This window comes from Scomber scombrus, chromosome 16 (genome assembly GCF_963691925.1).
Source record: "Scomber scombrus chromosome 16, fScoSco1.1, whole genome shotgun sequence".
Lineage (NCBI taxonomy): Eukaryota > Metazoa > Chordata > Actinopteri > Scombriformes > Scombridae > Scomber > Scomber scombrus.
The window spans coordinates 23,590,361-23,616,797 of NC_084985.1; the positions used below are offsets into that span (position 1 = coordinate 23,590,361).

A 26,437-nucleotide genomic window follows, 5' to 3' on the forward strand; every position below is an offset into this window, starting at 1 on the left:
CCAGAATGTCTGCGCAAGTCAGATAAAGTGGGAGCAATAAAGAATGTCACAGAGTATTTCCTACTCGAAATCAGCCTATCACAGACAGTTTTAGACTCTCAGATCTCCTAACTTGCAGCACAAATCTAGTTTGTTTAGCAGATCAAACGCCATAGGTGTAATGCAATTACATAACATCCAGGATACATAAACAGCATGTCTGCCTGAGGCTGTTCAGGTAATAACAAGGCTTATTCAAGTCAACACCTCAGCCTAACATGCATTCTTCAGCTAAACTGATGAGTACACATGATTATGAAATCCACATTTCATCACTCACTGGCTTCCCTATCCTGACAATAATTATTAAGAGAATTACATACAGCCAGCATATGTCATTAGGGGGCACCTAAGAGAAAAAGGCAGAGGAGTGGTGGCGGTGGTTGGGGGGGGGTTACACATAGAGGCCCACAGACTTCTGCATCTTTTTAAGTGTTGGTAATAAAAACGTAGACACCACCTCCTTAAGAACTCCTGGCCAATAGGAACCCATTGAACAAACTTTTATATGTCCTCAGAAAATGCTTGAGCATCCCTTGCGCCGCTCCTCTCAGTCAGTCCTCAACATGCGCAGGTAGGACTGATTTCAAGGGGGGAATTTCAGGTCTGTGGCTCCTTTTGCTCCTGTATTATCACCACCATCACTGCACCTCTCACTACTGAGCCTGTCCCATCTCCAGTCACGGGAAAGGAGTGTGAAACATGGCCTTCCACTGCTCTGATTTGACGAGGTACGTATCTCAGGTTAAATATCTGTCAAGACTCTTTATCTTTGATGTTTGAGTGTGACAGTGTTCATTATAATGAAGACCTAGTTCAAGACTAGGTATTCACTAATAATGCCCCCTCCCTGGTGTGCCGCTATTTTTAATCTTTAGAAAGAGGAAGCATCATTTACCTATTTCTTCTGCTCTGTGCAACCCTCTGATAAATCTGTGAGTGTAGTTTAGCCTAGATTACAGAAACTGACCATTTGCCCTTTAATCTGGCCCACACATACAGCCTATAAACCTCCATTGCGTGACATTCTAACAGAAAAAAAAAACTCTTATCCATTCAGTGTCTCCATTCAGTTTGTCTGGAAACAGGCTGAATGAGTAGTGCAGTTTACAGCATCATCATCATCATCATCATCTGTAAGAGTGTATTTACACATTTATTGCTCAGAGCCTTTGTTTCTGCAACAATCAACTTTTACATGACTCAATTGTATGGCTGATTGCTTCATGCGGAGGAGCGATCCATTTTGGGTAATTAAGACAAATGAGAGAGCAGAAATTTTGCAAGGAGTGTTGGCTCACTCGCAGCATTTTGAGAGCACCTCAGGGACATCACAACATGGGTGGTAGCAAAAAGGGAAGTCCCATGAAATGTTTGTCAGGAGATGAAATGTCGTTACCTGAAAGGATATTTACCAGAATATATTTGGGGAATTTTTGGGTCCTAAGAGCTTTAATTTACATGTAATTTTCTTTACTTTGAACAGCTTTTGAACACAGTGTAGGTAAGTGAGAGTGAGAGCAACTGCAACTCTATAAAATGCAGGATTACCCACATTTACATTTACAATAAATGTCATAGTGATGCATGTTAGACAGCATATCGTGTCAGATACAGGGAAGATAAAACTCGCAGCTCAAAAGCTGACATCTAGACAGCACCTGTCAACATTTTAAATCCATCAACCTTTCAAATTTACAGTGACAGTTCAGAGCCTGCGGATTTCTTTGTCTGTTACGCAAAGGACTTAAAGGAGCTTTTGTCTTTGTAAGTTGTTTGATGAATCAGCCTAAAATGTGAGATGTAACCCGAAATGCCCTACAATCATTTTGTGCTACAGGAACATGTAAAGCCCTTGTTGATTTTGATTCCTTCTTTCCTTTTGGCTCTATTCTTTTCAAGTGTTATCTACAGAACTAAAAGCATCACCTGACTTAAAGGAATATACATTTTGCAAATATGCTTATTATGTAATATTGCTTTCTCACCAAGAGGTAGATGAGAAGATTGATACCACTCTCATGTTTGTTCATTAACCCTCCTGTTGTCCTCAGGTCAATTTTGACCTGGGAGGACAACAGGCTCAAAAATGAGGTATAGTTTCTTTAAATGAGGCCTATTGACCATCATTTCCAAAAGAAAAAAAAAAGTGTAAAACCTGTGGTGATAAGTTGGAAAGAAGTTGGCTAAAAAGGTCTAACACAGAATTGATAATTCTAATAATAATAATAAGAAGAAAGATAATTTATACCTTATGCTTTATTAACAGTCAAACCAAACTGAGTCAAATGTTGTTTGTTTAATCTGTAAAAAAAAAAAAAAAAAAAAAAAGCAACTCTAAAAACTGGGAATGTGCAAACTAAAATGTACAGTTTGGGGTTTTACAGTGGATATTTTAACCTTTGATTCCCTGCTTCCACTCTTCATGCTAAGCTAAGCTTACCATTTCTTTGCTTGAACTTCATACTTAATGGTCAGATCTGACAGTGACTGGTATTGATTTTCTTATCTAACCCTGCAAGAAGGCGAATAAGCAGCTTTCCCAAAATATCGACTTGTTCCTTTAATAACTATGCGTTTGTAAATTTGAACAGAGAAAGCTTCCCTCTTGTCAGATAACATCATTGACATGTTGTTGCACCGGTGTAGACTGGTAGATGGATTGGTATAGAAGGCAGCCAGAGAGTCACTCTGAGGATCTGAAGATGCTTCTTTAACTTGAAGGGCAAAATGTTACAGCCCAGCGGCTCTTCTGAAGAGACCTTGCTGACTTAGCCATTACTCACTTCTCTGACAGTACACTCCCAAATATATAATTAATCTCAGTACCTGTGCACATTAAAAACAGGTGGGGATAGAATAGACAGTGGCTGATGTCTCTACTTCTTTAATTGGTCACTCTGAATACTGACCACCACAGTTGAAGACAGGCCTGAGAGAACAAAATAATGATAATAGCTGATTCTCCAGTTTTTTTAACCACTTGGACTTAGACAGTGTAGCAAAAGCCTGTTTTGACCAACTTTCAGATTTGTGTTACCTTTATTTGGCTGAAACACTGATATTTCTCCATCGAGGACCATATTAGACCAGGTTTAGATTTTTTTTTTTTTAGATTGCCAATGAGACTCCAGAGAGTCACTGAAATACAGTTTCAGATTTGTGAAACCTTTATTTGGCTTGTGAAAACAGTAAAAAAAAATAAAAAATAAAAAAAAGGGCAGCTTCACTGATATTTCTCCATCTTGGCTACATTATACCAGGTTCAGATAAAGAAAAACCCCACTATATTTAACATATCTGGACTACATTGCCAAGGAGACTCCAGAGAATCATTAAAATACAGTTTCCAATTTGTGAAACCTTTTTTTTGTGTGCAGGTTTTGAGACTAATTAAATGCCATATACACACACACACCATCATCCATATACTCCTCAAGCAAAAAGTTCACACACTGGTGATAGGTTCTGCCCTCATCACCGCCTCCACTCATCTGTTTCCCCAGCTACAACCTTTGCCTTTAAAGATGGTCTTGTCACTATCACTCATATTGATGTTGATGATGGATTTGGGATTGCTGTGAAGGGTTGTCACAGTTGAGGACACACATAAAAGGAAGCTAAAGGAGGAGAGTGTGTGAGTGAAAGTGTGGACAAAATGTAACCATGCTTAGACATGTGTACTGCTGTGTAAGATCACCTTGAAAAAGCTGCATGACTGTTACTATCATTTATTACCCACCTTCTCCAGAAACCCACATCTGCACTTTTACTGTATGCAATGGTAAATCCCTATATCTGTGTTTATTTATGTATTTAGTTAATATAAATGATTCCTGGGATCATATTCTCATATCCTAGCCTGGTGATTGTCTCTGATTTGGAGAAAAGGCTGAATTAAGGACAGAAATGTCATTGGTCAAGTTGGATCTGAACGGGTAGAGCTAAAGAACCACAGTTTTTCTGGCTAAACCAGATGAAATGCAGGTTAAAAGAGAAAGATGAGAGCTCAAAAGAACTACAAGTCACACTCACCTAGCCCCAAAATAGCCTTACTCATTTAAAGCTACAGTACCAAACAGTTAGCTAGCCTGCTAATCTGTCAGTGTCATGAATGCTATAGCTACTTGACAATGGAAAATATAATTAAATTGTAGATGAAACAAACCCAACTTAAAGTCTTTTAATTTTTACAAAGCTTCTTCACCAAGTGGAATTTTTCTCAGTTGTAAGATCAGTTATGAACAAATGCAGTACGCTACATAGCTGCTGAGAAGGTTGAAAGCTCTGGAAAAAGTTAGCAAGTGGACTTTGATTTGTCAGACTAATATTTCTGAGGCTTTACTTACTTACTTTTTCATATTTTCAGGATATGAGAGGCAATAGCAATCCAAACCAACCTCTGAATTTAGCTAACTAGTTAAACTAACTAGCATCTAAGTGAAATGGTGGTTTCATGGCTCACCCTCCAAACCAATTTAATTTGAACTAAGCTATTCAGCTCATATCATGACTGTCTCATTTGCCTCTTACAGTCATAAACCATTGATAGTAATATTTTTGTATTTGTACTGGAAGGTAACGCAAATACAATTTTGAAAACACGGTGTAAACTTCTTCTTTACTTCTATGTGCTCAGGACAACCGCAGAGCTTCTCGTCATCCTTGTGGTGTTTTATTGATTCAGACACAAAGGTTCTGTCAAAGGCCATTAGACACATGACTGAATACTGATTTTCTCTATCATTCCTGAACAGGAAACAACCACGGCATCTATCGATGTCGGCGTTCTCCCCCGTCTGTATGGCTCTGCTGTCCCTCCTCCTCGCTCCAGCACTTGGACGTAAGTCACCCCGCAGCGCAATGCACAATCACTTACACATCACAAACTCAACGTACCGTACAGTGCACGGACGTCACCATTACTGTCAATCTGTTTGTCATGTAAACACAGACAAAGAAGACGTGGGTTAATGTTAAAACCTGTGTGTTGACTGTTGCTGGGCCGTTCTCTTTATCAGAAGCAAAGGCCAGAAATAGCAGATGTGCTGTGCTGGTCTGTGTCGTAGGATTAAATCAGATTAAATGTCCCCTCTGATAATCACAAGCCCATTCTCTGCAGTTGTTTGGGGACACAATAAATCTAACATGAGTCCACAGCAAGTGCCAGATACAGTAAGTGTAGCTACTGTTTTTTGAACATTCACCTCATTGTCATAGCGCACATGCAACTGCACGTGACATCTTAATTGTGGTTCATCTCTCGCTCGTTGCACTAATGACTGGCTTCTCTGAGCGTAATGCAGCGGCAGGCAGTAACTTTAACAACTTGAGGCCCACATGCACAGTCAGATAAGTGTTTAGTCGTAGTAAATATGGGATTATAAATACCGTCTCACCACTTTATCTCATTTCTCAGCAGTTATGCGGGATCTGAGAACGGCTTCCAGATGTGTTGTGTTCACGCTGCACACTGTAAATGAGCTGACTCAGGTTATTGACTGAGGAGCCCCTCTGGCTGTCACACCGTACTTGTTCCACAGAGTTTTTAAAGAGGCTTTTCCCGTTTACAAGTGCAATTTAGCCACTCAAGGAGAGCGCCCTCTTCTGATACATCCTAGGAATTGATTTTCCACTGCAAGAAAAAAAACAGCAGAGGTGAAGTGTTTGAGATTTTTTTTCTGAAGTCACACATAGTTTATATTAACGTCAGTCTCTTAATAGCAAAGAAAAACTAGGCCACTCTTTTATTATTAGATTAACAACACAAAAACCCTGCCAACATAAAAATTATAGTTTTTTTAAACAAACAACAGAGAAATATAATTAATAAAAGCAGAAATCAAATGGCAGCATGATGTATTACAAGCTGCAGTTTCCAACAAAGGAGACGTCCATCTTTATAAATCATACACACATAAATAAAAGGGGAAGTTTCTATCTGCCATATTGACCTTCTTCTAAGATGTTTCTGATGACATGGCTTTGGCTTTACCATCCCACAGTCATGCAACAGTAGCCGGCTGTATTTATCAACATTACGTTTCCATCTGTGATGACATATTTGGATCAAAGGAGTGTCTGTATTATAAATCTCAAAGGTCGTGTCTGTGTTCATGCTTTGAAATGTGTGAATATGTGAAACACTGTAAGTGTGGTTGTAAAAGAGCCCCACATTTAAAATGCACCACAGTACATTGTGACGTTAATCTAGTCTGGCATTAAAGACCTTGCTTCTCCCTTGTTTCTGTCTCCTGGAGTACGCTGACTGAATTAAACAGACTGATGATATATTGCTTTTGATGAATTTAGCAAAAAACTAGCGTAACAAGATTATTGCTGTTCGTTTTGTCCTATCAGAACTGGACCTGAACCGCTTGGATGGCGATACCGTCTGCCCACCTATGAGAAGCGGACAAGATGACCTTCCAGGTGAAACATTCTTTTTGGTGATACTGAAACACGTGGTGATGATCATAGCTGGGGTGGGGTTCAAACAAAAGTACAAGCAGCACTTTTAAAAACCACAAGTCTAAGCCACTAAAATCCCTGAAAGAGAAAATAGACTATCTAAAAGAAAGGTGGTAAGTTTAATTAGTTGAACAGGGTGGGCCGCCTAATGCCCCAAGACACCTTTAGATTTCAAATGAGGCAAATAAAATGTTCCACTTGAACTTTACAGATTTTTTTTTTCTTAGTTGGAACAATTCGAACTCAGCAAGATTGTAATTGCTCACCACTGGCCTGTTTGAAACACTTCACTCCTTTGACACATCTGCACACATTGTGCTCTGTGGTTGGATGAAGTGATGTGTGATTCTTTTTTCTTTTTTTTAAGTTGTTAATTTCAAATGGGATTGAAGGTTATTTATTATGTTGCTACCTCATCCTGTTATCTCCTCATAAGCTTTATGATAATAATAAATAATTATTCCATTACCATGATTAAATGTTCCAAGTATCTAAAGTGGTTTTTCCTTAGTCACAAGAAACCTTGGCAGCTTTGTGGATATCACAAAATATCTTTCTTGATAACCAATTAAATATCTTTCTTGATAACCAATTAATTATATATGTATAATGATAATATAATAATGAATATATATATATATATATACACCTATATATATATATATATATATATATATATATATATATATATATATATATATATATATATATATAGGTGTATATATATATATATATATATATATATATATTCATTATTTTTCGCTTTTGGTTTGTCACTATTTCTAAAGGAGATGAAGAAAACAAGGACATATGATAATTTATTTTATTTATACTTGTGTATTTGAGTTTAATGACCAATCTAAACTAAACTGAATTCACAGCCAATATCATTTTTCCTTATCATTTAATCATTCTTACAGAGAAGCGCATAATAGCACTCATGCACTAACAATGTTAGTAGTGGTGCTAATGCTAATGCTTACAATTCTAATATGAATGCTAATAATCAATCAACTACCACTGCAGCAGCTAGTACTGCTATTATGGCTATTATGGCGATACAAAAAAATAAATAAAAAAAAAGCGGTTACAAAAGTTTGCATTACTGCTAATTGAATTAATAGTGCTTCTATTACTGGTTAATGTGATTGTTATTTCACTGTATCGTTACTATATTTATCATAAACAGTATATACAGTATTATTACCATCACCATAATCATGTGCATCATTCATTACCCATTGTAGGTTTTGATCTGATCACACAGTTCCAGCTGGATGTGATCCCTCTGAAAGGTGTGAGGAAGGTAGACGGCTCCACTCCCCACCAGGTGGCCTACCGCCTCGACAAGGAGGCCAACTTCCAAATTCCAACCATGTAAGTACAGTAAAGAAGGTCTTAAAAAGAAAAAAACAGACAAAAACACACACAAATGTTGGAGAGCAGCAGTGGTCTCCCGATGCAGGTGTTGCATTATTACAGGTCCAGCACAGATGTTACTGCATGGCAAGCAGCATATAATTGGTAGAGGAAAAACATGTCTGAACCTATTTAGTTTCTCTTAAACCACAAAGGCATTTCTTGTAATGTGTGTGAGTGGAGAGATTGGAAAAGTACCACTTAAATGTGTTTAAAGATTTTCTATCTGTGGGAGATGTAAAGAGATGTATTTCACTGTGTCTTTTCGGTAATGATTTATCTTCCGCTGTACAGACTGCTGAAAAGGTGTAGAATGAGAGTAAAATATCAACTTTGATAATTGTTAATTGAACTATTTAAAAGGGTATTTGGGTGGCAAGACTAGACTTGTAATATAACCACTGTTTAAAGTATGGGTCACTGCATCCTACATTTCCCTTGATGCAACCGATAGCATTTTCTCGCCCTTGCATGGTATATGTCCCCCTCTTTCAAAGACCATAGTTCCAGTTGGTAACGCATGCTGTAAAGTTTACATTTGTCATCTTTAAGTCCATGCCCCTGTCACATCAATATGACAAAATCAGTCTGGAAAAAAGATCCAGGGCCACAGAAGATTTGAGAAGTGCTCCGCATTGCGATTGAACTGTTTTTGAAGTATACAATTGGTGTGGTGACCCTTTATATAATTTATCAAACAAGCAAAAATGGCAAACTATTCATTAGTTACAGCTTCCGAAATGTGAGGATTTTGTATCACTGTCAATTGAATGCTTTAGTATGTTGGACTGTTGGTCAGACGAGACAAGCAATTTGAAAATGTTGTACTGGAAGTTGTAGCCCTGGTATACTGATTTTGACTTAGTGTTTTGCATTTCATATAACACAAATGAACAGCATGCTGTTCAAGACTTCATTATAAATAACTGAAGCAGGACAGAGTGTGCAGGTTAGAGCCTGCATCACTTTACATAACCAAAGACGTCTCCTGGTGTTTCCCACTGTTCCTGCTCCGCTCTGTTTTGGCTAATCTTTTCCTGCAGGCCAGCTTTCTCAGAAGCTGTTATGTAACTCGCTGGCACCCTGTATCTACGCCACTCGGGCCTATCACACTGAATGTAAATATGTGTTTATTCCCCCACGAGTCCAGTGACACAGACTGCGCTTTGAAGTCTGTCCCTGCCAGCAAGCCTTCAGCTGCACTCTCTCTCCTTCTTCTTCTTCGTCTTCTGCAGGGCAAAAGCAGCACATACTTTACATTTTCTCACCTCAGGCAAAGAAGCCAGAGAGTGGTCTTCATTTGTTTTATTGGGTTACAGGAAACTCCTTCTTTATTGCCTCACCTTGATCGTTTACAAGATGGTAAAAGCCCGGCTGCAGCGCCTATCTATGAATGCACCACCTACTGAGAATCTGGCTTGTTAAAAACACAGAGAGCTCCAGACTGCGGATGCTAACCAGGGCTGCACGTTGTAATTGAAATAGTGATTTATGCACTGAGGCAGCCCTCTTCCACAGTATCTCGTTTGTGATATAATACCATGCCTTAAAACCTATCTTTGATTCTTTGAAGCATGTAGCTTGAATACATTTGTATTCGAATCTCAAAGACAGCGGTGACGGACCTTTGATGTTATTTTTAGCTTGCGTTTGATTTGAAGATAGTTCTGCTTAGTTGTTATTATATGATCATGAATTAACTTTGACATGTAATGTATGCATTTGAAAATTGGCTGGGTGAAGGAAGTCTTTTCCTTTGAGTGTCAGTCAAGCACACTTTAATATGCTTCTTGAAATTTGAATGTTCTGTTGGTACTAGGTAGTACCCCAATACTTCAAATACTGATTTGACCCCTGTTTCTTAATTCCCCTATCAGGCTGAACTTTCCCCGTGGTTTCCCTGATGGGTACTCCTTCATGGCGACCTTCCGCATGATAAAGAACACAGTGAGCAAGGTGTGGAATGTCTGGCAAGTAGTCGATGAATATGGCTACAAACAAGCCGGACTCAGGCTGAACGGCGACGAGCAGGCTCTGGAATACTTCCTGATGGGCGCCGATGGCAACCTGCAGACCGTGACCTTCCCTGGCCTTTCTGTGCTCTTCAACACCAAGTGGCACAAGGTGATGATCGGCGTGGAGCGCGACCAGGTCACCCTGTACGTGGACTGCCAACCGGTGGATCAGAAACCCATCAAGGGCAAAGGCCCCATCAACACAGAGGGAGATACTCTTATTGGCAGGCTGGATGCTGATCCAGACGCCTCCGTAGTGGTAAGCGAGGATGGAGAATTGCCTGCTGTATTTAATCCCGTTCACTGACTCTCCTTACAAACTCTACCATTGAAATAGTGCTTTCTGCGAACAAACATGCCCAGGTTTATATGTGTGCTGAGCTCTGCTATAATTCTGAAGTGCTGCTGTCACAGCAAAGCTTCTCAGCTGGATTCCAGTGGGGGAAAAAAACCTTAATCCCTGCAGAAAATCACATTGGTGGAAAGCTCAACAGCCCATACAGGGCACTGTTTCAAAACTACAAAGAAATAACTGCGCCATGAAGAAGCATTTCAAGATTTTCTCTCAGTGTCACATCTAAAAATGAATGCCACATATTGCATATGCACTAACAGCAACACTTCTTTGCAGTTTGAGCTCCAGTGGATGTTGATTCACTGCGACCCAAAGAGAGCCCAGAGAGAGAGCTGCAATGAGCTGCCTGCCACCGAGGTACAGTAACAACGATTCGGATCTGCTCAGCATCTGCTGTGGTTTGTGGTTTTATTCAGGTTGAAAGGAAACAAGGCAGAAATGCTGAGATGGAGTTGCAGAAGTGTAACAAATACTTTGCCAAGCAGTTTCCTCAAGTGCATCCAGAGGTTGTAGTTCCACACCACAACATTTTGCCAGATGATTGTCAAACAGCAGATTGGAGTTTTGTTCTCCAAACATTTCCTTGAGGCAGAGCTGTTTAAATCCAGACAGACATGATCTCACTGGCTGTGTTCAACCTCAGTATATGGAGCCAAAACACAAAAGTCAGTTATCTAACCAGTAAACTTTGATAACAAAGAGGAGGTGTGATCAAATTAAAAGTGTGAGATCAAAACCTGCATAGTGTGGCAAATGCCAGAAATTTGTGGCTACAATAACATTAAAATTCAGCCAGGAATGGTATGTGCCACAGCTTGTGCAGCAAGAAAACAACTAGAACAGTACCACATGTAGCCTTCCTACAACAGTGTCCATTTGCACAGGTATATCTAAATTGTAAAGAATTGCACAAACTGTATCCACACTTACAAATTGTGCAAAGTTGAATCAAACATCTAAGTGACGGTTACATGTGGTATAATAGGGAGTTATTTAGCAAGTAACATTTGTTGCCCTAACTAATATACTATACAGTACCTTTTGTAATTGCAGCCTCACAACCTGCTGCTGCCTGAGCATCTGATAGGATGCAATGTAACACCTGCCAGCTGCTGTCTAAGACTATTAAAAAGACGTATTTATCCACTCGTTGTTGCCATGCAACACACAAGTTGGCAAAACCAAACAGGGTGTTTTTACTCTAAGAAAAAACTACAAATGGAAATGACTTTTTTTCATTAATTACTGTAATGCTTGTTATACACTATTTGCAATTTTGGAAGGTCAGCAGGCTTACTAACAAGGCTACATAGGCAACTACGACTACATCAAAGTTGGAAGTGGTCGTAGTAGCTAGCTTAACGAGCTAACCAAACTATTGTAGCTTCGCATTTATTTCATAAAAAATAACAAAAGGTTTCATAATTTAGCACTTGCTTTTTTAATAGGGTTTATGTTGTTAAGGAACAATATTACTCTTTAGTCACAATTCAGAAATGGCATTAAAAAAAATATTGATATCTGTAAAATAATACTTTCCTGATGAAACAGGATTCATGTCAAATGTGAGTTATCCTAATTAGTATTCATGTCAACATGCAGGTTGTAATTACTACTGGGACATTTTACTGAACGCTCTGATTCAGACTTTGTACTTATTAATATAACCCATTATCAAGGTAATTATACCCTAATGGATTGGGGACAATGTTTTGTTGTCAATTCACTGTATTTTGTTTTAACCTTTGCAAAACCAATTCTGCAATCATACAACAGTCACAAATTGTAAACATGGGTATTTTTCAGCATTAGGGTGGATGGGGAACATTCAATATTATAAACTTGGGAGAAAGTATTTGTGTTTCTATATCTCTACAGCACATTCTGTGTGTCATAGTATATGTAGTAAAAAGGCCCCCTGAAATGAAAGCACACACACAGATTGTGTAATGTATTGCTGTGTAATGTAATGCTGTATAGGGCTTATAGCATTTATGATTCAATGTTATCTTTCAATTCAGCATCGATTTCGCAAAATGATGAGATAATGAGATTACTGCCTCAGAGAAATACTTGTAGCCCATAATGAAAATGCCACTCTGCTGTCTCACTTCTCATTCTGTGTAAACCCTGCAATGCAATGAATTAGGATTAGCTAGAGAGTGTTTTTTATTCAATCACTTTCATCGAGATGCAAATGTTTCTACCCACTGTAGACAGAAATATTTCCTGGCCTGGTGCGCTCTATTAGATTTCAGGCTAACATGTCTGCATCAAGCTGTGAGGTGGTTTTGTACATGGGGAGTGTTGGTACTATGGGCTGTGTATTGAAATGACAGCATGATATACTCACTACTATGATTATGAACAGGTTCGCTTCTGCTGACACTTTTGGTGAGGGTGGTGTGACTACTTTCACTAACTCTCCATTTATCTGATTTCTTCTTGCTTCTTCAGATGTATGCCAATGCTGAGGTATTTATTCATTTCTACTCTACCTTCTTTTTGCTTTGTGATTTGAAGCCAATAATCTACTTCAGTGCTTCAGTGCCTAATTACCTCATTGCTTTGTTCTATATCTAATGTATGGTGGTGGTTTTGTTTGTATTTACAGGGTGGTGTACATAGACATTCATACATTTTTTTACCGATTCACATGTTAACAACAATGACCTCAGACTGTATACTCTGTATATATTAGAAGCATGCCTACAAACTGTAAAAGAACACATATACTTTATGAATTTAAGACTCCATTTACAAGAACACATTTATATATACAGTAAGTACCATTTATATTCAGTTTAAATAGAACATCCAATCCTTGAAGGTGTATCTTCATAATTTTATGATTAGTATCTGTCCTATTTGTTGACTGACTGTCTTCTCTAACAGCCTGACAGATCAGTCCAAGGTCCCCCCGGAACCCCTGGCCCAGAGGGCCCCCGTGGGTCCCCAGGAGAAAACGGCAGAGATGGAAGAGATGTAAGTGTTTCCCTCTTAAAATCAAGCATTCTTTCTACAAAATGTTTTCAGTACCTTTAAGATATAGCAAGTGTTCTGCTCTCTACATCTTTGCTTCCTTTGACTGTGTTGTTCCATCAACTCTCCAGGGTCTTCCGGGGTCTTCTGGCAGCCCAGGCTCTACTGTAAGTATTAAATGATGTACTGACAAAATATTTTGCAGGATGTTGATCCATTCTCCCTCTCTGTGCAATTGTTTGTTTGCCATGTGATACCTCTGGGGAAGGATTCTTTTAATGTCAAGCATTTCAAAGAATTTCAAAACCGTACCTTTCTATTGATGACATATTTTTGTAGGTCAACCCAGAAGTTACTTCTGTTAGGGGGTCCCAATAGCCAGAATTCCAATGCCCTGAATTTAGGGTAAATCAAGAAAATAAGAACTATAGCATTCACTGGCTCATGAAATTCAAAGAGATCATCTTTATAAAATAAACATTTTAAACCACAATTCTGCATAAGCCCAATACTGACACTTGAACCCTGTTCATAACCATGTCTTTAAGCCTAAACCCTATGGCAATGCCAAAATTGAGACCCAAACCTGACCTAACACTGGGATCTAAAATCCTGTTTTATAATATATATGACTGATCATTAGCCTGGAATAATGCAACTCACTGGCTACACTATGATAGTATTAGATATCACTCCCTGTTTGCTATAGCGCGCTATATTTACACTGTCATTTTATTTGAGTATAAGTATGTAATGTCTGCAATATTACCCTTAAAACACCCTTAATGTAATGAAAAAGGTACTTTACATGGCATGTACACTTCTTTCTTAGTAATCCCACAATCCAATGCATTTTATAGTCAGTGATGAGCCAAAAATGACAATGATTTATGAATATCCCGAATTTCAGTTTACTCCTCATTAAAGAACAAGGTAGTGAGCTAAGCAGTGATTTCAGACTAAACCTCTGTCTCATTGCCTCTTCCCATTGGACATTTCATATCCACTGGAAACACATGACATGCATGGACAAAGGGGATTGGCACAATGAGAGAAAGTAGGAGTAACATTTCATCATAAATAAAATGTACTGTGGCCTGGGGGTTTAAGTGCAATGTCCTTGATTTGAGTTCGGCCAGGACTTTTTGTTCCCTGTCATCTGTCCTAGCTCCCCACATTTCCAGTCTGCCTCTGCTGTTTACTATCACAAAATAAAGGCGAAAATAAAACATTTATCCTGGAAATACTAAAAATACATTTGAAAACAATCATATCTGAACTCTAATCTTCACACAACAAAGCAGCCCAAACAAATCAGTGCATCATTCATTCTATTCATATTTAGCAGGGAATCCAATTAATGTAACTAATGTTATCCATATTAATGTATGAGCTTAGATATCAGTAGAAGTGGGGGGTTTTTCAACAAAGTATTTTGAAAAATAATAAGGCTCAATTTGCAGCACAAAGTGTAACTCGCTGTATGAGTGTATTGGGAAAGAAAACTGTTTTTTGGCCTATGATTTTGTACTCATTCACAGCACAGTGTCAGCAAGCTAATAGAAAAGACCCACTGAATAGGGTATAATGCAAGGTTCACACTTACTCACACACAAAGTGAAAAGCCTCTCAAAGCATTGTGGAACAGCAGACACAGAACCGACTGAAAAACTGATAAAAGAAAAAGTGATACAGTGGTCCTGTAGGAGAGAAAATACTCTTTGCCTGCAGTAGATACAGTTAATGTCTGAGGAGAGGAAGATCATTATTGCAGTTTCTGGGATTTTCTGTATTTCTTCCAGAGCTACAAAAATGAAACACTGTTGGACTTGGGCACAAAGTGTAACCCTAACCCTAAATTCCTTTATGTTCACACATATATTCCTCACATAGTGTTTGTTAAACAACAAGCTACTTGCTAACTTGTTAACCAGCAGGCTACTCGCTAACTTGTTAACCAGCAAGCTACTCACTAACTTGTTAACTAGCAAGTTACTCATTAACTTGTTAACCAGCAGGCTACTCACTAACTTGTTAACCAGCAAGCTACTCACTAACTTGTTAACTAGCAAGTTACTCACTAACTTGTTAACCAGCAGGCTACTCACTAACTTGTTAACTAGTAGACGATTCACTAACTATTTAACCAGCGGGCTACTCACTAACTTGTTTTTGAGTCTTGCCAACTTGTAAACCAGCAGGCTACTTGCTAACTTGTTAACCTGCAAGCTACTCGCTAACTTGTTAATCAGCAAGCTGTTTGTTACCCAGCAAGCTACTCGCTAACTTAACAAGCAGACTACTTGCTAACTTGTTATCCAGCAAGCTACTCGCTAACTTGTTAATCAGCTACTTGTTAACTTAAACAGCAGGCTACTTGTTAACCAGCAGACTACTTGCTAACTTGTTATCCAGCAGGCTACTCACTAACTTCTTAATCAGCTACTTGCTAACTTGTTAACCAGCAGGCTACTCACTAACTTGTTAACTAGCAAGCTACTCACTAACTTGTTACCCAGCAAGCTAATCGCTAACTTGTTTACCAGCAAGCTACTTGCTAGCCAGCTTTGTTTGCTTCTAGTGGGCCTTTACTTTTTGCAAGATATCACATCCATTTTCTTAGGTAACAATTTTTAATTTCCTTTAACCTTTTGAATGATCCACTTACTGTAGCCTACTGTACATAGAATTTGCTTTTTATTTCTTTCATTATAGGCTTCTTGAAAGCCATACTAATATTTGCACTTATGTGACTGGAAATATAACTTTTTAGTAGCCGTAACTGATTGAACCTGATAGTTACCTGGAGGCGACATGTTTACTGCTGCCTCTGTCATTAATCATAGCTCTTTTTCCCATCCAGCCCAATTGTTATCTGCATAGCCTTACACAAGCCTGGGTTGTCGTTGATCTTAGTAACAACCAGAGCAGCCCACCTTTCATTGATTAAATGTTGACTGTCACTGCCTCTGTGTATCTTAGCAACACTGTGAGGAGATGCAGGAAGGAGATAAAGCTGTTTTATTCTTGTGTTGTGTCTGTTTCCTAGGGCAGCAAAGGGGAGCAGGGAGAGATTGGTCTTCCTGGACAGAGAGGATTGCCTGGCCTTCCAGGATCTGCTGTAGGAAACTTTACCTCCCCCGCTGACACACACTCTTTATTATATCTGCCAGAACTGTCTGTGTGTGTGTGTGTGTGTCGAGAAATGTAGAAAATATGAGCTAAATCCACAACAGTGAGCAGTTTTTGTCGTGTTGAGTTTCAGGGCCAAGTGTTAACTTCAATAAAGGTTGGCACTAAGGTGTGTGTAGGATTGAGTGTGAGTGTGTAAGGGTGAGGTGAGTCTAGGGCAACAGGTGTCAACATTGATTTGATTGGGTGTTTGTTGTCTACAGGGTTCTTCTGGGCCAATGGGTCCCAGAGGGTCTGTGGGAGAGAGAGTGAGTAACCATTTATTTTTAAATCATCCTGTTCTCATTTTTCATTTATTTTTTACAACAAACAGAGATAATATTACCTTTTTTTCTCCTCTGGTCATAGGGACTTCCTGGTTTTCCTGGGCCCCAAGGTCCAGCTGTAAGTGTCTTATCAATGTTTGATTACAGTGTTTCTAACTGATATCTGCATCTTTAAAAAATCTACAAATGACTGACATCTCGTTGTGTCTCTCACTCTACAGGGCCCAGCAAGTGAAGGACCTGCTGTATGTGTTTACAGCTTCTGTGTTCTGTTTTTATCCTAAAATATTTTTGAAATGATCATTAAACATGGTCTTAGCTGTGAATGTGCCGCTGTACCAATCTGTGTGTGTCTGTTTTTGACAGGGACCACCAGGGAAACCAGGAACCCCAGGAGATGAAGGAAATATTGGGCCTGAGGTCAGTTCTAATTAAAACGAACATCTGAGGGGACAAAGCAAACAAACATTTTTAATTAGAAATGGATGTTGATATAAATAAATGTGAAAATAGTCAGTGGTAGAAAGTAAGTACATTTAGTTTAGTAATACTGTATGTCTTCATTTTGATATCCTGGTGCTTAACTGTAGTATTTCTATTTTATGCTACTTGCTTCTACTTCATTACATTTCATAAGGAAATATTGACCTGTACTCAGGGCTCTACTAGTTTTTCGCAGTTCCACCAAAGAGTAATTCCCCTCTAAACTACTTAAAGGGTTTTATCTAGATAAAATTAGCCAATATTTCAGAAAAAATTTAGAGCAAAGTCCATAAATTGAATATAAATGTGTGGAGCAGGACTTTGTACTTTCCGACCTCATTAATTTTCTCACGACACCTCACAGATTTATCTTGTGACCCTTTGGAGAGAGACCAACCACTCAGTTTGAAATAACTGGACTAAAATACCTCAATGTATATACTGTAGTTAAAACTAGGTCCACCAACATCAGCTACAACAGTGCATCAGTAACAACCTTAATAAAGTTGTATACGGTATATCAGAGTGTCAGTTTTCTGCATAATGAGTATTTCTACTTTTGATTCTTTAATTGCATTTGGTGATAATACCTTTCTATATTTACTTAAGTAGGATTTTGAATGAGGGACTTATGATACCTGTGATACTATGCAATGGAGTATTTTTACATTGTTGTATAGTCACATTGTGATAAGTTAAAATGACTGCACGCATCAACATGTGGAACCTGTATGTAATATATATTATCAGTTCAAAAAAATTGCAGAAAAAGCCCCAAATATGATTTTTACAGTGACATAAAACTCTTTAGAATATTTTGTACCTTGTACTCAATTCTTTCCTTCTATGTGTTTGATATCACATGTTATGATTATATTTGCAGGGTCAACCTGGTCCCAGAGGGGGAGCCGGCACCCCAGGAATTCCTGGCCCTCCTGGTCCACCAGGGCCAGTGGTGAGAGTCACACCTAACCTTTTTTGTTGTTGTTGTTGTTAACTTGTGCTATTTTTAAGCATATTCAGATAACAGTGTTTGGGATTACAGCTGGTGGTTAGCATTTTGTGTTGATATTTGCATTTTTAAATTTGACAGATTCCAAAAAGTACAAGTATTTATTTCCATATTATTCTCTTATTATTTATTTCTGTTCAGAATGACTCATGACATGAATTCTAATTAAAAAACAATGTAGCCCTGATCAAATCTGAAATGTAAAACGTATACTCAAACTAAATGATTCATATGTATCATGTCAAAGTTGACACTGATTGTTCAATCTCAGCCACATACTGAATATCTGCCTTAATCCCTCATACTAACTCATACATTTTTACTCCAGCTCATATTTCCATGTAAAATCATGACTGTATGATGGTGTTGCATGCCGCAGTCTCTTTTCACATTACCTCTGCGGGAATCTCTGCTGTGGTGGATTTATGCAGACATCTAAACGCCTGCGGATGTTTTAGATGTGATTCTGCTGTGTTTTAGGGACCGCCTGGTGCCAGCAATGAGGGAAGTGGGGAAGCTGTGAGTGTTTTAGTCTTTTAACACTGCCAAATGTTTCCTGGATGCATGGCATTTGGATTGGTGACAGTGAATTTTTCTCATCTAACTGAGTCATTGAAGTTAAGATGCTCTGCAGCATGCCATGCTTCTTGAGGATCTGGCTGTCTGATTTTGTCGGTCCCATGTGTCATTTCCATCCTGCCTGTCTGTCTCTGTGTGTTTGTAGTGTCCTGCTGCCTGCCCTGCTGGGCCTCGGGGGATGAGTGGGCTACCAGGGATGAAGGTGAGGAAAGTCAATAAAGATTGCTTAGTCATTTACCAACATGAAAGCTAATATTATAACCATTTTTTGTGTTAGATTTGGCAATTTTATTAGCAGAAATGCTAGCATGGCTTTTGATGGCAATGCTCACCATCCACAACTTTGGTCCAGACTGAAATAGTTTGACAAATATTTGAATGAATACCTTTTTGTATAGGTATATGTGTTTACCACAGGATGAATCATGGATATATTATAAGAGCTTTATACCGGACTGAAAATGGTGCCTACACAGTCCAATAAAAATTGCCTGACGGGAGCTTACTCCAAAAAAGTTTCTAGCTTCTGGGTTTGGTTCCACATTGTGCAGCCACCCAATACTTGCAGGGGTGTTTCCACCCCACTAACACTGGCCACAAGTTTCTGCTTGGCACATAGACTTTACATTTTGATGTTGTCACAAATTATTAAATCTCAAAAAGTCATAATAGAAAGGGTCATAATTGATCTTGTTTGCAGTTTAAGTTGTCCTGTCAACAGTTTTACAGATGTCATTTTTACAGCGGTAGTCTATAAAGAAAACACTTTTTTGGGCCAGGGGGGATTTTTCATTGCAACACTGCAAATGACCAAAACCTGGCAGCAAGGCTGGGCACAAGAGCCCTATCTATCTATCTACAGACATCAGTTATCCCCTGGCACCACCATGAGATTGACATTTATGGTTCATAGTGAAATGTCTCAACAACTACTGGATGGACTGTCATGAAATTACATACCCTAGAGATGTTCATGCCCCCTTCAAGATGAATAGCACTAACTTTTTTGTGCTGTCAACAGGTCAACTTTTTATTTTGTCCATACGTTTTTTTTTAGTTTATAACACTCAAATCAGCACAAATTTCAAGTTTAGTGCTAATCAGCAAATGTTTGCATGATAACAAGCTAAAGCTAAGGTTTTACACTAAATTAAGATAGAACATGGCAAACACAGCCCGCTAAATGTCATCATGTAAACATTGTGATTGTGAGCTTGATAGCTTGCTGTTTTTAGCATTTAGCTCAAGACACAATTGTGCGTAAGTGCAAACTGACAGAGCTGCTAACATGGCTACATGGCGGTAGACACTTTTTGTTGTTAGAAGAATCGAAACTAGTAGCTGCTCAGGAGGTTGAAATCCAAGGAAAAGTGTGTTAGAAATGTTACACCTGTTTCTGTCAGACAGGATATTCTAGGATAAATTTAAGCTTTTTGGTTAACAATTGTATGAGAAATCAGGGCGTGGTCTTGTTCCTGAAAATTAATTACAATATTTTCATAATGAACCTGTGACACTAATAAAATTAAGTCAAATAAATGTGTTAATTAAGTACATAGAAAAATTATAACACATTTGATTGTTGCCCTCAGGGACACAAAGGTACAGCCGGTGAGAATGGAAAAGATGGAGAGCCTGGAGCGAAGGTATGTACAAGAGTGATAATAGAAAAATATGTTAATGTATCATTTTAGCAACACTTTCTTACCTTTAAGACTTGACAACGCCAGGTTCCTGTGTCATATGTCTGAAAAGAGATGGATACCAGAGAGAAGAACAACCTGTGCATAAATTATTTGATTGAAGCCTATTAGCAGTTTAATATGATTATATCTGTTCTTGCATCTTAATTCATTTGTTGTCTTTGTTTTTTCCACAGGGAGAGACTGGACCACTAGGTGCCCAGGGTCCACCAGGTCGCATGGGAGATGATGTAAGGAAACTTATTCTACAGTCACAGTTTGGGTTGACAGTGCTGTAAATATTTATGACAATATGTAAAATGTCTTTTCTCTTTTTTTAGGGGCAAAGAGGGCCAATCGGATTCCCTGGATCCACAGGAGAGAAAGGAGACAGAGTAAGTTTAACCAAAGTCTGTTCACATTTTATAAGCAGGAAGAGCCTAAAGGGGAAGATGTGAGTTCTACACTTTTTTAAATAAATGTACATATTAAACCTGTTATCTGCTTTTAGGGTCTTCCTGGTTTCAATGGCGTCCCTGGACCCACCGGCCCACCTGGAGCTCCTGTAAGCAGTCTTAGTTTGATCAGCTTTATATGTATATCCTTTAAGAGCAGCAGTGTGACATTGGGGGTGAAATTGAAAACTAATAAGAGTATTTATTTCTTCTCTCAGGGTGTGGAGGGAATCCGTGGACGACAGGGTTTGGAAGGTCTTAAGGGTGATGATGTGAGTTCCACTATTGTCAATACTCCGCTATTGGAAAACCTAATTGAAAAGACGATTTTTGTTAAAAATCTATGGTTTGATGTTAATTAGGGAGCAGTGGGGCCTCAAGGAGAGCAGGGACCTACAGGTGAAAAAGGAGATGTTGTAAGTATGCTAACGGAATTGATTGGGTTGGTTGATTTTATTCTGAACATTTCAGCAGCTTCATTTCTTTAACACAGCACTGGTTTGTGTGTTTTGATCGGGTTATAACTACGTGGTGTGACTTTACAGGGAGAGGCTGGTGCGGATGGCTTGGATGGGCTTCCTGGAGTTGATGGCGCCAAGGTGACGACAAAGCTAATATTCACTATTCAATATGTTAATTTTTTTTCACAAATTAAAAAGGAAAGCTGTTAGGCAGTGACCCACAAGACAGTAACTATCTAATGTTTAGTTGTCATTAAAATCAATGAAACACTAATGTGTATCGACCTCTTCATGATTATATATGTTTGCATCACCTTGTAATGTACCCAACAGGGAGAGGCTGGTACTCCTGGAGCTGGTGGTATCAGGGGAATTGTCGGTATTCCAGTAAGTCTACTTTTTATTTTCTTCTTTAACAATAACAGTCCACTGCAAGTAAGTCAATCAATTACATATTATATTGCTAATTATGATTCCTGGCTGTAAAGTAAGTAAAAACCAGGGAAATTAATGAAGGATCAGCTGATCTCTAAAGCTGCAAACAGTAGCAGGTCAGATAAATACATCATTACAGTCAGAAAAGGTAAATCTAAGGCACAATGCGCATCTACTTTTGCTAGTAGAGATTTGAGGTAAGAGGCTACTGGTATGATTTGAATAATAAAGCTGAGTCTAGAAACACACAGTAAAACAGTATATTTTATGCCACTCCAGCAAAAAGAAGCTACAGTCTCCTCTTTTATTTCCAGGACAGACTATACTATATCAAATAACAACAGTACTCTTATTAACTAGGCACTGAACTCAGCAGGAAAATGCATTATTAGATAACCTCTACTAAAGACAATGGTGGATGTATATATGTGAGAATATGAACACATGTTCTGTTACTTTTATATATTCTGGATATATGATATCAAACATCATATGATGATCAGAACTGTATCGGTGTGTTCATATCTGTTGTTAAATGAAACAAATCAGGACTGATAAGAAACAAAAATTATTATATTAATTATATACAAACAATACCCAATACACAGAGGTTTGTTTTATACCGTCATACAAGTATAATGTTTTTAAACCTTCCAGAATAGAAGGATGGAGGAGTAATAGGTTAATTTCCTTTCATATGATGTGTTGTTGTTTCTAGGGGCTGCCAGGCAAGCAAGGAGTAGTTGGACCCCCTGGTGCAAAGGTAATTGGGATCATCTTCAATTTAATGAAGCATGCCTACATAGTAAATCTAAAATGTGATTGCTGTACCACTAGAACTCACTTTTTTGCGAGGCAATGGAGGTAATAAATATAATCATTTAGAAACTGACACAATTTCTCTTGTGAATTTAGGGTGACGATGGTGCTGAAGGACCCACTGGGCCTGTTGGACTTCCTGGAAAAAATGTGAGATCCCCTCCTCCCCCCTTCAAACCTCCTGTCACACTCTAATTGTCTGTTTATATGATAATGTGATGCATGAGTCATGTCCTCATCTGTTTTGGTACAGGGTGAGCCTGGACCTGCCGGAGAAGATGGCAAAACAGGAGCTAAAGGATCAACAGTGAGTTCATATTTACTTTCCATTTGCGTGTGTGTGTGTGTGTGCTCAAAGAGGTTTAAGGTACATTAGTGTTGTCATGTGTTAACTGTATCTTTAATCTATTTCCAGGGTGAAACAGGAAAACAAGGGCCAGTGGGGCCTGCAGGTCCCCAAGGCATCCAAGTGAGACATTTTTATCATAAATATACATTAATAATTCAATCATAAAAAATACGCAAGTGTTACCCAAAGCACTCTACAAAGAAAAATACAGCAATTATATGAACAATAACAATGTTTGAAAAAGTATCAAATTTATGGAATTCATGTTATATTCACAGGGTGACCATGGAGATAAAGGTGACAAAGGTGCTACAGGAATAAAGGGTCATACTGGACACAAAGGTGACCAGGTTAGACAATCTAATTTTTTACTAAAGTTACATTGTAAACATAGATCATGAAAATGTTCAGGTGCAGTGAATACAACATTTTTTCATATGTTCTTTAGGGACCTATGGGACCAATGGGACCAAAAGGAAGCATGGTAAGAAGCATTCTAATCAATATCTATTCAAATGTATGTACAGAACAGATGCATACTATAATGTAACATACTGTAATGTGTTATTTTTGGTACCAGGGGGACACAGGTTTGACAGGAGATCCCGGTGTCAAAGGAGACCAGGTATGTGTTTTGGAATTTCCCTCTTGAGTTAACTATTTTTGAGATATACTGTGTTTTTTGAGTGATTTTGAAAAAAAAACAAATTATTTCTGACTTTCAGGGCCCTCCTGGTATTACTGGACTAAAAGGAGAGGTATTATTCTGTTTTTAAGACTCTTGCTAAAAAAGGAATGCTCCCACAGAACAATGTATTTAGAGTGACTTACCTTGTGCATTAACAAATGGATGGCAGGTAGTTAAACTAATGTACCACATGGCACCCTCACACTTCCAAAATACAAGACATACAAGTATACAAACCCCACTGTACTGGATATACACCTACAAACTAACAAACATTGACATACCGTAGTATTCTGTTAATGATTGATTTTTTTTTACCTTAAGGCTGGAGCGAAGGGCCAAAGAGGAGCGACAGGAGATGAAGGCAGACCAGGCCAGACAGGCCACGAGGGTTTGGCTGGTCCAATGGGAGTTCGAGGGCTGGAGGGAGAAGCAGGCCTTCCTGGAACACCAGGCCCCAGAGGTCTGCCTGTAAGTGTTGGCATTGCTTATATATGTGTGCACTAACATAAAGTAGCCAGTAGTGGTCTTCAAGTAGCGAATTCATTTGATCATTGGTGGCTGAGTTGTGCTTACTTCCTGTCAATCGAACATGTACATTGCTGAAACTTTCTGAGAGATTTAATAGTATCTTTCAGTTTTAAGCCGCCATAACCCACATCTTGTATTCTGCTAATAGATTATATCTATAATGGCTGCATCTGTCTGAAACTGGTGGTATCTGAAAAAATGAGTTTTAATGTGCCTTCATTAACTCACAGGGTCCAGCAGTGAGTAATGAGAAGCTTCGGGAAATGTGCTCATTCATCGTTGAAGGTGCAGTTTGTTCACTTTGTCCACATCTTTTCTGTATGATGATAACATTATTCTGGATAAATACTGTAACTGCTTTTCAGTTTTAAGATTTGTTCTTTGTTCATCTAGAACAATTAGCAGAGTTTAAGAAAGAGCTTCTTACGAAGCCAGCAGCCATTGGTGCCCCTGGTACACCTGGACTTGTAGGACCTCCCGGCCCCGCTGGACCACCTGGAGCAGCAGGACAAGCAGGAGCTCCAGGGCCAATGGGTATCAAAGGCCATCCAGGCTACTTTGGACTTCCAGGTGCACCAGGCAAAAAAGGTCAGTCAGGTGTTTTAAATCTATCTTCCACTGTTTAATACTGAGCTGTAACAATTCCGGGCATGAGATTACCAAAGCTTTGCAAATATTGTACAGCATGTATTTCACCAGCACCACGATAGATAAGCTGTGCTGCTGTGATAGCTTTCTGCCTTTCCTTTATTTTCTTAGATAGCATCCAGAAATCATATCATGGCAAGCAATTAAATGACGCCTTTAGAGAAAACAAGGCCGGCAGCACACTTTAGTCTTCACGCACTGAAAGAAGAAATGTAGAGCACTCTGTGGATGGAAGGGATCCACCCATGCATAACATTATACAATCAATGATTCACCAAACAAGGCTGAATCAGAGCAGAGTCATTACGTTTCCTAATTACATCTCCATAACTGTGAAAACAGTATGACTCTCCATTTCATCTCACCATTAATGTGTGTGTCCTCTCGGTGTTCCGCTCCGTTCTGCAGGTGATACAGGAGGAAAAGGAGATAAGGGAAACAAGGGAGAGGATGGTGTTGGAATCAAAGGAAGCACAGGTGCACCAGGTGCACCAGGTAAGGCTATATTCCTGTCATAGTTAGAGTACAAACCTCAAGTCCAAATATTAAGGTTAATTTCAGTTTTTTGAAAATACTTATCATATTTTGTATCTCCATTTTAGGTGCTCCAGGTGCTCCCGGCATTGGAAAGGATGGCAAAGACGGAAAGAATGGTGAGTCAGGAACTCCCGGTGCCCCAGGAGCATCCGGTCCAAGGGGTCCCTCAGGGCCACCCGGACTTTGCGACCCATCAACCTGCATAAGCCGACTTCCACCTCTCTACATGCTCAGTGGAAAGAAGTCAGCCAGCTACAAAAACCCATGAGACATCACAGCTCATTGACACACTCAGATCTCATCCTGCAGTGACCGAGTTTAAAGACTTCTCAGAGGTCCAGGCGTGGTGATCTTTGGGAGTCTCCACTTGAACCACGGATCTAAGAGACACAAAGGGAAACAGAGACAAAGCAACAACTGTAGAATACTGTATAGACATTTTAACTTGTATGTGATTTTAGTGAGAGCTTATCTAATGGTGTGTACTAAAAGATAGCTACTGATGCCAAAGAAACTCCCTCCAGCTGACGACAGGCCCGCAGGCCCATGAATTGTCCAATTACAAACGTTGACCCCTGGCCATCCTTCTGTACCTTCACCACAACACATATGAGCAGATAGTAAAGTATTAAAATGGTTGATCTCTCTGATTTCCAACTTTGCATGTTTTTCTTTTAATTTCTTGAGTAAGTGAACTGAAAACATTACTTCTGCTATTTTACCGTCGCTGCATACCAGGTGCCATTTTGACCCAGTGATTCTCAATGCAATAATGAGCCAGTTAGGAGCAGAATTTGGTGAAGTGGAACTATGCTTTGTGTCTTTGCTTTTGCTTCCATTGCAAACCTGAGCTGACAACTCCAACAATGTACTTTCTAATTTAGGATCATGACTTTGTTTCCCCTGATTTTGACATAGTAATGTTCTTTTTTCAAATAGTGTAATAAAGTGATATGTTTTGGAAGTGTTGCTTAACTGTATTTCTGAATGAAGACTTCTCATATATTAACATTCAAAAA

At 38.9% G+C, this 26,437-nt stretch overlaps 1 protein-coding gene across 1 annotated transcript; it reads left to right on the forward strand.

The window, feature by feature from the left end:
* Positions 1-741: 741 nt before the first annotated feature.
* On the forward strand, positions 742-25,751 carry LOC133995951 (collagen alpha-1(IX) chain-like). The gene is made up of 38 exons (XM_062435461.1): positions 742-770; positions 4,797-4,882; positions 6,400-6,471; positions 7,758-7,887; positions 9,807-10,203; positions 10,576-10,656; positions 12,757-12,774; positions 13,195-13,284; positions 13,413-13,448; positions 16,331-16,402; positions 16,677-16,721; positions 16,822-16,857; positions 16,961-16,984; positions 17,106-17,159; positions 18,106-18,177; positions 18,715-18,753; positions 18,959-19,015; positions 20,406-20,459; positions 20,693-20,746; positions 20,837-20,890; positions 21,007-21,060; positions 21,169-21,222; positions 21,313-21,366; positions 21,496-21,549; positions 21,745-21,798; positions 22,565-22,609; positions 22,762-22,815; positions 22,919-22,972; positions 23,081-23,134; positions 23,293-23,364; positions 23,463-23,498; positions 23,595-23,639; positions 23,740-23,772; positions 24,027-24,173; positions 24,464-24,518; positions 24,627-24,821; positions 25,290-25,376; positions 25,484-25,751. The coding sequence occupies exons 1-38, from the start codon at positions 742-744 to the stop codon at positions 25,684-25,686; spliced, it is 2,850 nt and encodes a 949-aa protein (XP_062291445.1). The 3' UTR covers positions 25,687-25,751.
* Positions 25,752-26,437: the final 686 nt, after the last annotated feature.

Excerpts from the sequence above, each read along its gene's own strand:
- LOC133995951 (XM_062435461.1), top strand. The coding sequence starts at position 742 with ATGGCCTTCCACTGCTCTGATTTGACGAG. Across the intron at positions 16,722-16,821 it reads GAGGGTCTGTGGGAGAGAGA|GGACTTCCTGGTTTTCCTGG; the intron begins GTGAGTAACCAT and ends CTCTGGTCATAG. Across the intron at positions 22,973-23,080 it reads CAGGAGCTAAAGGATCAACA|GGTGAAACAGGAAAACAAGG; the intron begins GTGAGTTCATAT and ends ATCTATTTCCAG.